The sequence below is a fragment of the Anopheles ziemanni genome, chromosome 3 (assembly GCF_943734765.1).
Source record: "Anopheles ziemanni chromosome 3, idAnoZiCoDA_A2_x.2, whole genome shotgun sequence".
NCBI lineage: Eukaryota > Metazoa > Arthropoda > Insecta > Diptera > Culicidae > Anopheles > Anopheles ziemanni.
The window spans coordinates 25,627,101-25,640,377 of record NC_080706.1 but is presented as its reverse complement, the minus strand read 5'-3'; the positions used below and the strand labels follow the sequence as shown (position 1 = coordinate 25,640,377).

Here is a 13,277-nt window from a genome sequence, read left to right as displayed (position 1 = left end):
TCAACTTATGTGGCTGCAATGGTATTTCTATACTCCAAACGCATTCCATTTGCTCAATTCCATTTATTAGCTAAGCATAAATAAGAAAAACTAAAAGATTCTTAATTTTTCAACTATGAATTCGATCCGAGAATGCATTTCGCCCGATGTCAGCACTGCAGTTCTGTCATTTTCTCCGAAATCTCGCCGAAATGGTAGCTGCACACAACGTCGCACCCAAACTGCTTGGCGTCGGCAGCTGGACCACTCTTGTGCTACATCTCAACACCGCGGTCTAAACGTGCGGCCCTCAATGAATGCAGTATTGTGTGGGGTGTTTTTGCTTCTTTTTGCTCTACGCTCTTTCTCGTCCAAATAACGAAAAAAACAACCCCGCCTGGAGAAAGAGTGTTTGTTCCGTACTGAGAGGCCCGTAGTGCATACGTACGAGGCGGGTGCGCGTTTCCGAGGGGGTTTTGGTGCAAAATTTTCATCACGCAAGAGAGAGGCCAACCGTTTGTTCTGCCACAGTATCGACCGACGGGCATTTCTAGTGAATTTACGTCGCGGTTTGTGTTGGACCACGGTGCGCGTTTCGGGTCCGTGCTGGATTTGGTGGAAGTTGTTGCCTCCGTCTTTGCTAGTAAATTCTGCAGCCAAAGGGTCGTGTGTGCAGCGTTGTGCAGAAAAAAGCAGATCCCCCCCGTCCATCGGTGACCGTGCAGCAAGCAGTGTGGTGGCAAGTGGTGGATGAGAGAAAGTTTGGTGGCGGTTTTCCCGATTAAGCAGTGGAAAAAAGTACAGTGTTTTGGTTGCAAGAAGATTTCCATTTGTGTAACGTACGAGTAAGCGAAGAAAAGTTCTTTCCTGTCCCTGCAAAGTACAATCCAAGTGAGCGTAGGACATAACCCTCCTCCCAAGCCCCACGGTCGGTCTCCTCTCCACAGTCCGCGAGTGTGTAGTTTTGCGCAATACAAAGTGATGCGGGACCTGGCTAATAAGATGGCTGAACTCAAATTCGAGGCACCACTGGCACAGTTCGAGGAGAGCGACGAATGGGGCCCGGTCGAGTACCAGTCGTCGAATGGCGGGAGCACCAACAACAAGGTGGTCGCCATCAGTGACACCCTAAATCTGAACAATCTGAAAGAGTCACTCCGTTCCGTGGACGGCCTCAGCCCGCAGCAGCAGCTGCAGCAAAAGGACGACGATTTGAACGAGCTGAATGACAACCTGCTGCTGGGGGATGACACCGTGCGTGGCGATGATACGACCAACACGACCAACAGCGCGACCACCGCGAACAACAATAACAACATCAAAGTAGGCCCGCTCAAGGATAACGTAGACTTTGCGGAAGCGTTCACCGGCAGCCTGGAGGACCTGGTCAATACGTTCGACGAGAAAATTACCAAATGCTTCGGCAACTACGAGCAGTCGGTGGAGGAGCTGGCTCCGGTGCAGGTTCGCTCGCAGGAGGAAATCATGAACGAATGCCAGTAAGTTATCACGGTGGGCCAAACGGGTGACGGGGTGATACACCCTCTGGCCTGGGGGGTGGGCCCTTGGAGGGGACCATCGCGGCAAAGATACGCGAAGAGCGCAAGAGGAATGAGCGTCATCCGTTGGGTTAATGGATGGAGCAAAATTAGTCATCAGTTTAATTTTATTTCCCGAACAAATGGTAGTCCCACGTCCGGCCGTCAGCAAAGAACCGTTTCCAATGGTGCACCATGTGCGTGTGTGTATGTTTGCTGCCTGGTAACCTGCGGAGACGGGGGTTTTTCCGCGACCTGATGTCCGTAGCGAAATTGGCCAAAAGACGGTACTAAAGTAGAAAGTAATAGAGGACCGTTTGTTTGGGCGCCCCATTGCCATTAAATTGATGTCACGCTACATCGTGGCACAGCTTTGACCATCTTTTTTTTCTTAAAAAGGATGTTTGACATCCGAAAAAGATATGTAGTAAAACAAGGTAGCTCATAAAATCGCATACTGTGATGCTGCTCATGAGGTAATGGATTGGTCAGCATGCATTTGCGAGTGTGGAAAATAGACACGAGTTTTTTTCCTACTCATTATCCACGCTGCCAAGCGGTGGCAACAAACATTACGCCCCTGCGCCACACCATCTTTCACTTCCTTGGCGTTTTTTTGCTTGTATTAGGTTCAAATCGATAATCTTCGTCATCGATCCGAACCGCTTGACTCGACTGGCATATAACACTGGCCTCGTTGCACTCTTGTTGCAGCATACGATGATAAGCCGCTACGGTTTGCAGTTATGTTTATGCAATATGCCTTATTTTTCTTTTTTATTTTGTGCTCATCACAATACCTTCCCGTTTGGTTGTATTCGTGTAGTTCACAAATAACCAAAACCGCAAAAGTCACGGCAATGGAAACATATGCAAAACCAATTATTATGCTGACTATTACGACAAGCAATCGGCGTGCCAGAGAAGGGTGATCCGATCGAAGAAGGCTGGCTCAATGGGGCAATAATAGAGAAATGGTACAGCCCGTCCCGCAAGTAGTGTTCTGAGGACATGCAATGGCACGATTGAATCAAGCCAGCATTTTATGGCGACTTAATAAATCATAGAGAGTAGCTTTACCGCAGTGTTCTTTTTTACTTTCAAAATTTAAAATAACTGTTGTGTAGAATTCACAATAGTCGGTAGTCCTGGTACAACTGGAAACTCAAAATGGAAAATGGTTACATGAACACAATTTATTCGATTGGCATGTACACATACGTTTTCCACTGGCACAATGAGTCACGTTTTCCTACAAGCAAAACCGTGTCCTCAAATGTCAAACCACGGCGGCCGACGTGGTCATGGTAAAGTAACTTGCTGCAAGTAGAAAAAGGATTACCCTCGAGGTGAAACGTCGCAGCAGTGGAATGTAACGGAAGTAAATATCAACCCCACCGAAAGGCTTTCCGACCTTGAACCAGTGGAGCGCCACCGATTGTAATGCAATTAGCCGGTGGTTTGTTGCGGTCAACAGTACCAACGTGCTATTTAGAAAGCAAGAAAATCGAGGCTCCATCGATTGCACAATGCCTGGACGCGAACCGACAATTAAGCAGGAGCAGAAAGAAAAATACCTTTTCCAGTCCAGAAAACTTTTTCCCAAGCTCGGACTGCTAAGTCATCTGGATGGCCCAAAATAGAATAGCATCAATGAGTACTTTGACAGACCTATAAAAATAACCTTTCCCTTTTGTAGCGCATTCCGAGCGTAATTTAAAATAGAATGTAGCTTACGATGAATCGATTGTACTGCCCGTTTTCCATTGCAGATTCATTTTGATTCCATCGCTTTGGGGTTTTAAAAGCGACCCACAGGATGGTCACATCCTAATAAACACAACGTTTTGTGTATATTTTATCCATCTTAAAAGATCAATCTTTCATTGCATACTTGATCTACTGAATTCCCTGCCAATTAGCCAAGACCTATCTATACCTGCAAACTATACTAGTAGGGCATTATTTTTTAATTTAAATACTGCTATACCCAATGTTTAACTAATAACTAAATGAACAAACCAATTCCATAATCAACAGAATGTGGTGGACCATTACCGGCAACTTTGGCAATATTCTCCCGATCGACTGGTCGAAGACGTACGCTCGACAGATGCACGTGCCGGCACTGAAGCTTGGAATGCGTAAACCGGGCACTCCGGATGATGAGCTGCTGCAGGACCTGAGCTCGGAGGACGAAGCGGTCGCGAACGATCTAGACATGCACGCGCTTATTCTCGGCGGTTTGCACGCGGACAACGAACCGATCAAAACGGCCGACGAAGTGATCAAGGAGATCGATGATATTATGGACGAGACCGGCTCGGAGGATGGCCAGCTGGAGAGTGAAGTGATTGAAAAGGCAAAGGAGGTCCTCGGATCACCGTTGTACGAAGAGAGTAAGTAGAAGGAACCATATCGGACCATTTATCCGACGATTACGATTGTCATTCTTAATCTTGGTATGCTTTTGCTGTTTTAGAATTACGCTCCCTGTCGATTACCCAGCTCAACGAGCTGTACATGGAGATGGAGGTGCTGATTCGCGAGTTCTCCGAAACTCTCATCTCCGAGCTGGCCCTGCGTGACGAGCTCGAGTACGAGAAGGAGCTGAAAAATACGTTCATCTCCCTACTGCTGGCCGTACAAAACCGTCGTCGTCAGTATCACGTGGAAAAGAAGAAGGGAAAAGCGGCCGGGAAAGGCTCGGCCGGTGCCCAGAACACCTCGGGTTAGTTGCCACTTTGGTAAGGAAAAGAGATTTGGCAATGAATTCGTTTTTTTTTTATCTCACCCTCAGGCATGGATCCTAAGTATCTCACCACAGTCATTCCCTATCAGCTGAACAGCACACCGGATAACCAAACACTTCAGGTCCTGATAAAAAGTATGTCATTGTATCGAAAAACAAACTGAAAATGCCCTACGTTCCATATTATATATTGTTAACCGTTTGTCTCTCGTGTTTCTTCCAGTACTCAAAGCCATTAACGAAGACAGCCCAACCGTTCCTACGCTCCTGACGGACTACATCCTGAAGGTGCTCTGTCCGACGTAAGCAAATCGTTCAAGTGTCGTGTGGACGAGTGCGGGAGCTAATGCCCTCCCCCTTACACGGGGCAGCACTACTACTGCTGCCGTGTTCCGTACGTGAAAAAGATGTGTAGGTTAATTTGAACGATTTCGAACTCATCTCTCAGCAGAACATGGCCACCGAGCTCGGTGTTCCCATCTCTGAATTCTCCTATTCCGGGAGGAAATCAAAGCGCGCAAAAAACTCGCAAACGCAATGCTATGTAGTATGTAATCTGTAAGTGTTTGACGGTTTATTCCTCCGGGTAAAAGCATAACTATGGCAGTCCCCGCAGTTTCTGTCTCCCTTAGACGCAGAAGCTTTTCTTTTTATTTATTGCTTACATCAGCGCAACTGCAAGTTGAGTCGTAGAGGACAAAGCAATCACGAGCAGGTCGCGGTTGGTGAGAACTCGAAAAGAATGAAGAAACGTGCTCCATGCAAAGAAAAATATAAATCGTGATGATAATACTCCAGTCGGTACGATATATACACGCGCCAATCCATCCTGGTGCTCGACAGCTCATAAGCCTGTTTCAAAGGGACACGATCTTCAATGAAGATCGCTGTTGAAACATTCCATCTTCGTTCGGAGTTGTTTTAAGCAAGCCGTAGACGTTACATATTAATCTGTGCAGATCTTTGACGTCTACAGCTTTTCCTTAGCTCTTTCCAACATCCCCGAGATATTCGGGATATCTCGAGGGATGTTTGACAGACGATGGGTACGAGAGAACAAAGGAAATCTGTAGACGTCAAAGATCTGCACAGATTAATATGTAACGTTTAAATCCAGCTTTACGCACATCGTATCGTAGTAGGCCAGCCTCAACGCATGTGACAGATATTCGATTCGATTTTGTTCACTTGCTTCGAAATTACGCCCATCGCCTTCGTACTGCCATCTGTTGGTCTAAACTCCTGGGAACGAAGAGGAAGAGTTCGTCCCACGTGGGGTGACACCGTCTCCCTTATCTTTGAATTACGCTAGTCATATAGTGAAATGAGCAACAAAGGCGTCTCCGTGTACCGGGAGGAAACGGAACTACCGATGCCTACTAACGTGTTCGTATTTTGTTGATCTGTAAGTTTTTGTTTCTCTTATTTTCTGTTGCGTAATTAGATTACTGTCGTTATTGGCGTCAGTTGAGCAATAACTAAACTAGAGAGATACACGCTGAGTATGGTTTAAGATAACATCGTGAAACTATTTTCATTCACCTAACGAAAACAATTAACTCAAACTCAACCTTATCAGGGTGACGGTGGAAGTATTTTAAGCAAAGAGTAACACGAAACAATTAGGGCTTTTCCTTCAGATATCTGCTTTACTCGGTTTCCCTTTTGCTGATCATCTCAATTGGCTGCTAGCACCATGATTGGTTGTTCAGCGATCGTCATGGCAGTAGCAAACAAGACAAAATTATAATTATTAAAAAAAATTATCAACTCACACGTAAAAATTGCAATGTGAAACGTCAATACAGTGCAATGTGGAAATGCCATATAGTTATGAGTTAGGTTTTCCTTTGTTTTTTTTATCAAAGATAGAAATACGCTTCGGAAGAGAATTTTCGCACCCTTATATAGCTTCGAGAATTGTGTAGTATCTCTACCCAACACCCACATATACACACATTTAAAATTAAGTAAGTAAATTGACCATAAATATGAGTTTGTGGGACAATGCATGCCGAACAAATGTGGGACATGCGAGAAAAGAGTAGAAGAACGAGATTTGATTTTTGAAAGCCAAGGATCAAATGGATAAGTGCTTGAGATATGAGAGACAGAAGAAAGGTTATATATATATATATATATACAAGTAAATGTATTAAAGAAGTAAAAGTCAATAATATTTAAGGAAAAATTGACAGAGAAAAATGCGTAAATGGCGAGTAAAAGAAGAACGTTGTGTCCGATGGTATGCCCCCCGTTGTGCTGACTCGAAGTGTCAGACCTCCCAGAACGTTGATAATACTTTCGTTTTTCGCAATTTTCCCAATTTGCAAACAAGGTAATTTACGTACAGAGGGTACTTTGTTCAATTACAAAATTATCGTTTGTCGTTTCAATAAAACGTGCAGTGGAAGAATAATTGCTTTACGTTAGAAAGAGATGTAAATTTTGATATAGCTTGTTGTAGTATGGCTCACCTCTGCAAACCAGCATGAAACTATTCGAAAACTATGTGTATGTTTGCATTCCTTTGTATCTGTTTGCGCGGTTTTAAAAGATGTTAAATTCATCCAAGAAAAACATTGATAATAACGAAAACAACAGACACAACCAGCAGCAGTTTTGTGTCAGCTCGTAGCGTCCAAACGTAGGAAAATAAAACGATCACCAAAGTCCACGGTTCACCGTGAAAAGTAGCAAAATAGAATCCCGTTTTTACAACATGGCTTGGTTTTTAAATAGCTCTCTCGCTCTCTCTATCTCAATCTTGTTGACACTGATAAGCTTCTGGTAAGCGTTCCAAAACACATAAAACAAAGTAACAAAAAAAAACAAATTGCAAACAAACGAAAATAAATGAAATACATGAGAAACAAACAAAACCAAAACGCATAAAAAAGTAACACAACATTGTGCGACACACGACAACCAACAAACACAACAAACTAAATAAAACCGATGCCCCCGTCCCGAAAGATGTGGTATGACCCATCCCATGGGGCAGGATCACCGATCGAATGCAATAGGGGCAGTAGCTAATGAACTTATCTCGTGCGCAAACCGGGCCCGTGGGGGGGCTTGTGTACAAGCCGCAGCCGGACCCGACGTCCAGCCCTCCGCGGGTCGTAGGCATGTTAAAGTAAGTCAAAACAAGATGTTCTAATCTAGATGAAAATTATTAACAAAAAATAACTGAAATTTAAGTGACATCCAGCAGAAGTAGCGACAAAACAAACGGGCAAAGAAAGCATCAACCATTAAAGGAAAGTTCTTGTTTGTTGGGTCTGAGAGTTGGAGAAAATGAACAAAAAAAAAACACACACACAATCGCGTGAAGTGGTAATTTACGAACGGTAATAGAACAGGCACAGCTGAAAGGCCGATGGAAAATTGAGGGCACTATCGGAAGGATTTACAGTAACACGTTCGTGTTGTACATGAAACGAGAGAATTTCCGTGTCACGCGTTTTCGAAATTAAAAACAAAAAGAACAACAACACATAAACACACATTTATTGGGCAAATAAAACTGCTTCAAATAACCGACTTGCGTTGAATTATAGCGTTTGGACATATTGTGAAGATCGTCGCCGGAAAAGAAAGCATCTCCCTTCTGGCAAAGGAGAGGACTGAGGAGCCGGACGGAACTCTTCCCACCTTGAATCGATCCCTTCGGCAGTGTCTGGACAGTGTGTCTCCGTGGCGCTACCCTACCGGAATCACGACGCCGAGGTCATAGGTTACTCCATGTGAGGTGATAATCCGGGCTGGTGGTCGTAGTATGCGAGAGAAGAGCATGCAGGGTATCATGAATGACGATTGATAATACGCCTCGGAATCGGCATCGCATCGAGAAGAACTCATCAGTTTCCTTCCAAGTGTCTACCAGCGCGGATCGGTTGTAAAGTTCGTCGTACAACAGTTCATAGGTATTTCCAGCGATCATGAGCAAGGAAAAGGTGTTGCTAGCGTACTCGGGCGGTTTGGACACGAGCTGCATCCTGAAATGGTTGCTGGAGCAGCAGTACGAGGTGATCTGCTTCATGGCCGATGTCGGCCAAACGGAGGACTTTGCGGCGGCCCGCGAAAAAGCGCTCCGAATCGGTGCCAGCGATGTGGTGGTGAAGGACATGAAGGACTTTTTCGTCGAAAAGTTTGTTTGGCCGGCGGTCCAGATGGGGCTGATCTACGAGGATCGGTACCTGCTGGGGACGTCGCTCGCACGGCCCTGCATCTCCAAGGGCCTGATAGACGTGGCGGTGCAGCGTGGATGTAGCTTCATTTCGCACGGCGCAACCGGCAAGGGTAACGATCAGATCCGGTTCGAGCTGAGCTGCTACGCGCTGAACCCGTCGATACGTGTCATTGCGCCGTGGCGCATGGATACGTTCTGCCAGCGATTCCAGGGCCGCTCGGATCTGCTGGAGTATGCGAAGCGCTCGAACATCCCTGTGTCCGCCACCCCCAAGGCACCGTGGTCGATGGATGCGAACATTATGCACATCAGCTACGAGTCGGGCATACTGGAGGATCCGTCCGTGGCGGCACCGGAGGAGATCTATCAGCTAACGCAGTCGCCAACGCGCGCTCCGGACACGCCGTCGGTGGCGGAGATCGTGTTCAAGGCCGGATTGCCGGTGCGCGTTACGGAGCTGGTCAGCGGGAGGACGATGGAGAAGCCGCTCGACATATTGGCGTTCCTGAATAAGGCCGGCGGTGAGCACGGTGTTGGGCGGATCGATATTGTCGAGAATCGGTATATCGGGCTGAAGTCGCGCGGCGTGTACGAGACGCCCGGGGTTACGATCCTTCACTGCGCCCACCGAGACCTGGAGATCTACTGTCTCGATCGGGAGGTGCTACGTGTGAAAAAGTATCTTGCCGATCGGATGGCGGACTATGTCTACAACGGATACTGGTACGCACCGGAGGCTGAGTACGTGCGCAAGTGCATCCTCGAATCGCAGAAGAACGTGTCCGGAAAGGTGGTGGTGGAAATGTACAAGGGAAATGGTACGTACCATGCGTGGAAAGTGTCAGTTCTTTTTTTAATGGTCAAGTTTATTTTATTCTTTATCAGTCATGGTTACCTCACGCGAGTCGATCAACTCAGTGTACAACCAGGAACTTGCCTCGATGGAAGTTCACGGTAACTTCACACCCTATTCGGCAACCGGATTTATCGAGGTAATTGAATGCTAAACCGTAGCGCAATTGGACCAAGAATTTTTACATGTATTATTATCTCACAGATAAACGCAGTGCGACTAAGGGAACATCATCGGGTGTTCGGAACCGCCAACATGACGAAACACTTTTCGCGCACTGATTCCGACATGAAAATGTTTTAAAAACTCAACGACTCACTGCATCGCTTATGAGACTATAGATTTATGATGTTACTAAAAATAAACCATTTTCTATTGCAAATACAATGCCGTGTAGCTTTTATTGGTGGCAATTCTTTGGATAATTTGATTAAATTTACCATTTTAAACTCCACGTTGCTGCGACGGTTTGATCATTGTAGTGAAGTTGCCATAAAAAAACGAAAAAGCTAACTAGAGGCTTTTATAGAACCCTTGACATGATTCAAATTGTGGATCAATAATTATAGAATAAAGTCGATTTTGCTGAATGGATAGATACCGTTCGCGAATATTTAAAATTTTGCTTTGAAATTATAAATCTCTTTTAAAAACGATGGTTTTGCATAAAGGTTTTATTTGGTTCGTAGGCCTTTCGTATTTTACAAGGATCAGAAGTTCAGGATAGTTAAATCGATGAACTTTTGTATGTCGACTTTTCATCGAGTCTTCTGACAGTTGTAGATGAATGCTCTTTTACACGTACTACGCGTAGTACCTGGAATCCTTCGAATGTTAAACTACAATTTACGTATTTATAGCGCTGCTGCAATAGTTTCCAACGCAGTGGAGGACATGAATGATTATTTATGACGCATTTATTTCTAATCCGTTGGTAATTTCGATAACAACTTTAAAAAATCTAAGAATATCAACGATGACTTTTGACAGCTGTACATCAACAGTCTGACATCCCAGATACGTGTAGCTACGAACAGCCAATCACAGTCCGACAGGTACACGCGGCCGGGAAGCTGCGGAATTCTAGAATCGCCACGAAGTTCGTCCGGAATCGCCACGGAACGGTCGATCGCACTGCCTGTTAGTATTTACCGTTCCAAAACAGTGCAGAGTCGATCGCTACCAACGATACAACACCACGCTTGGAAGTGCCCCACAATCAGAGGGGATCTAAAAGAGGCTTTTCGCTAGGCGTATAATTAAAGAACAAACCCCAACCCCTTTTCACCATGGCCCATCGTATTCTTAGCGGTCGGTTGGTGCTAGTGGCCGCGTTTGGCCTAATTGTGTTCCTTGTTCCACACAGCATTGCTCTCAAGGAGGGCGACTGTGAAGGTAAGTAGCACAAGACTCGAGGAAAAATGGAGATTTCACCTCGGGATGGTACGGATTTCTTGCAACTACCAGCAAACCGGCTAAACGACCCGCACACCCCGTTTTTCTTTTTGGAACAGTTTGCATCAAAACAGTGGACACTTTCAGTGAGACGCTGTCGGATGAGGTGAAGCAAGAACCAAAACGGATAGAGGACGAGTTCCGGACGTTTTGTAAAAACGTGAAGAAAGAAAGCAAAGAACAGCGCTTTGTGAGTATTGCCCACACAAAATAATAAATAATAAGTGGTGGTTAAACTCGTCGTACTAATTGTTCCATTTAACCCACATCTCCCATGCAGTGCTATTACTTAGGTGGAGTCGAAGATTCCGCCACCGGCATCCTGGGAGAACTTTCGAAACCGCTCAGCTGGTCCATGCCGGCTGACAAGATTTGCGAGAAACTGAAGAAGAAGGACGCACAAATCTGTGATTTACGATTTGGTAAGTAATCAACAATCCGGGGTCCAGGATTCCCCACATGAGGTCTCCCCACTTGAGCTTGCTTTACTACGTTTCAACCTCCACCTACTTCCAGATAAACAAATCGATGTGAATACCGTCGACCTGAAGAAGCTCAAGGTGCGCGATCTCAAGAAAATTCTCTCCGACTGGGACGACGAGTGCGATGGGTGCCTGGAAAAGACTGACTTCATCAAGCGTATCGAGGAGCTTAAGCACAAGTACGCCAGGACGGAGCTGTAACGTCGCCCGGGTACGCTGGATCTGGCCGTCATCGTCACGATTGTTGGCACCTTTGTAGCATCCACCATCTACTGCCGTCTCGCCTCTACCATCACCTAATTCACCCCACACATTATATACCACCGGATGTTAATTTATTGCGCACTCGCTTGTCCCTCATCCGGAAACGGAACAGAAGCGGAACGGAGGTGTGCCTTGTTCACTGTTCGTCTAGATGAGCGATACTAGGGCATTTCCTTGGAGATGGCAAAACGAGACGACAGACCGAGGCTCAGGCGGAGACTTACTGGTACCGGATAAGCTCGTTTTTTTTTGTTCCGGTCACAAACGGTACTATGTTGTGTCAGTGTCGGATAGGAGATACGGAAGAATTTCAAGACAGAGAGAAGGTATCGGCAAAAGTACAGAAAAATCGATAAGCGTTTGCTCTTTACAATATCAAATATAAAGAACGCTGTCAAAAACTAATTCGCAACAATGTTATTAAATTCGAAACCTTCTCAACAGTGCGTGATATATCACATTAACACGTTTCGGATAACTAGATCAGACAATTTCTAAGCAAAAATAATTCGTCTTATGTGAGTCTTTTCGAAAATAAAAATGTTGCTTTACAGACATAAATTATATATCAATTCATTTACTCATGCTGAAGAAGCAAAAACAAAACGGTTAGAATTTGTCTTTTTTGTATAACTTCTATAGGCTGATAAAATACTTCTGACGTGTCCTCTGGAGGAACATGTCCACGTAATTTATAACGCAACGTCGTTCCCTCCACCCAATCATCTGTTATCGCCAGATTTATTGGACCATTAATAGGGTTAAATTCGAACTTTTCGGTTCGTAAGCAAGGAAAAAAAAAATTAAGGGGAATTCGCTTCCCTACCAGCCGGCGTTTCAATTTATTTACAAATATACCACAACAAATGTACAAAATAATACTTCAGCACGAGCTTATGTTGCGCCCGACATACGTGTACATAAAGGTCATAACATACATACATTTCCATTCGCTCCGGAGTTTATTGTAGTTAGCTAGTTAAGCATCGGCATTCGGCTAAGAGTCTAGTTGACCTGGCATTCACCGCCTCCAAGGCGGGGTGGTCACAGTTAGTGTCTAGCTTATGGTTGATAGCTTTCAATAATTTCGAAAAGAGCTTCTATATTACCCTTTTTAACCGGTTAAATTGCACCAGCACAACCACATGTGCTGCAGCTGAAGTGATCCTTCACTCATTCCCACTAGACTGACGCACTCATCGCGCTTACTTAATTAATACTTCGGCATTTTGCTCGGTATCTAGTAGCAGTCACAACAGTTGTAACAAAAGCGAGGGAGCTTGTGAGCACCAGGAAAGGCACAGCCGACAAAAAAAAACAAACAAATAAACATCACTTAACGAAGGTGCGCCATAACGATCAGTCGAGACGATCAGAAGGAAAGCAAATGGCATTACTAAGATCCTTAGTAGCCTCCTCCTTCGCATGTCCGCGCGTGTAATACATTTCGCCTAGTTACCTCTACCATGTTTACCCTACACTATACACCCTGCATTCGGTACGTTTTGACCCGTGTTAGTGGCCTGTCGCGTTTGAATCCTCCTAGCGAAGATCACATAAATTATAGCATACTCTATTCCTCCTCGCCGGAACCATCTTTCGGCGGCGCGGAAGTTAGCAACGATTGATTCGCAAGGTTCAAATCAAGTTACCAGTTTAGAATCGAAGCGCTTACTGCGTTTTTTTTAGATGCGGAATGATTTCGCTACTTTTGCCCTTTTCACTAACTTCACAGTAGCAGGCGTGGGCAAGAGACAAG

At 45.2% G+C, this 13,277-nt stretch overlaps 3 protein-coding genes across 4 annotated transcripts; all 3 read left to right on the top strand.

The window, feature by feature from the left end:
• Positions 1-690: 690 nt before the first annotated feature.
• LOC131288657 (fasciculation and elongation protein zeta-2) lies at positions 691-4,657 on the top strand. The gene is made up of 5 exons (XM_058317815.1): positions 691-1,478; positions 3,558-3,916; positions 4,000-4,230; positions 4,318-4,404; positions 4,493-4,657. The coding sequence occupies exons 1-5, from the start codon at positions 961-963 to the stop codon at positions 4,573-4,575; spliced, it is 1,278 nt and encodes a 425-aa protein (XP_058173798.1). The 5' UTR covers positions 691-960; the 3' UTR covers positions 4,576-4,657.
• A 60-nt stretch (positions 4,658-4,717) lies between these two features.
• LOC131288658 (mesencephalic astrocyte-derived neurotrophic factor homolog) lies at positions 4,718-11,646 on the top strand. 2 transcript variants are annotated; one of them, XM_058317817.1, is made up of 5 exons: positions 4,718-4,955; positions 10,684-10,712; positions 10,832-10,962; positions 11,053-11,194; positions 11,289-11,646. In XM_058317817.1, the coding sequence occupies exons 1-5, from the start codon at positions 4,870-4,872 to the stop codon at positions 11,453-11,455; spliced, it is 555 nt and encodes a 184-aa protein (XP_058173800.1). In that variant the 5' UTR covers positions 4,718-4,869; the 3' UTR covers positions 11,456-11,646. The 2 variants fall into 2 exon arrangements, with proteins under 2 accessions (XP_058173800.1, XP_058173799.1); XM_058317816.1 differs by lacking the exon at positions 4,718-4,955 and having other exon boundaries at positions 10,503-10,712.
• Positions 8,214-9,620, top strand: LOC131288734 (argininosuccinate synthase). Its single transcript, XM_058317907.1, has 3 exons — positions 8,214-9,282; positions 9,350-9,456; positions 9,522-9,620. Exons 1-3 carry the CDS (start codon positions 8,214-8,216, stop codon positions 9,618-9,620), a joined length of 1,275 nt encoding a protein of 424 aa, XP_058173890.1.
• Positions 11,647-13,277: the final 1,631 nt, after the last annotated feature.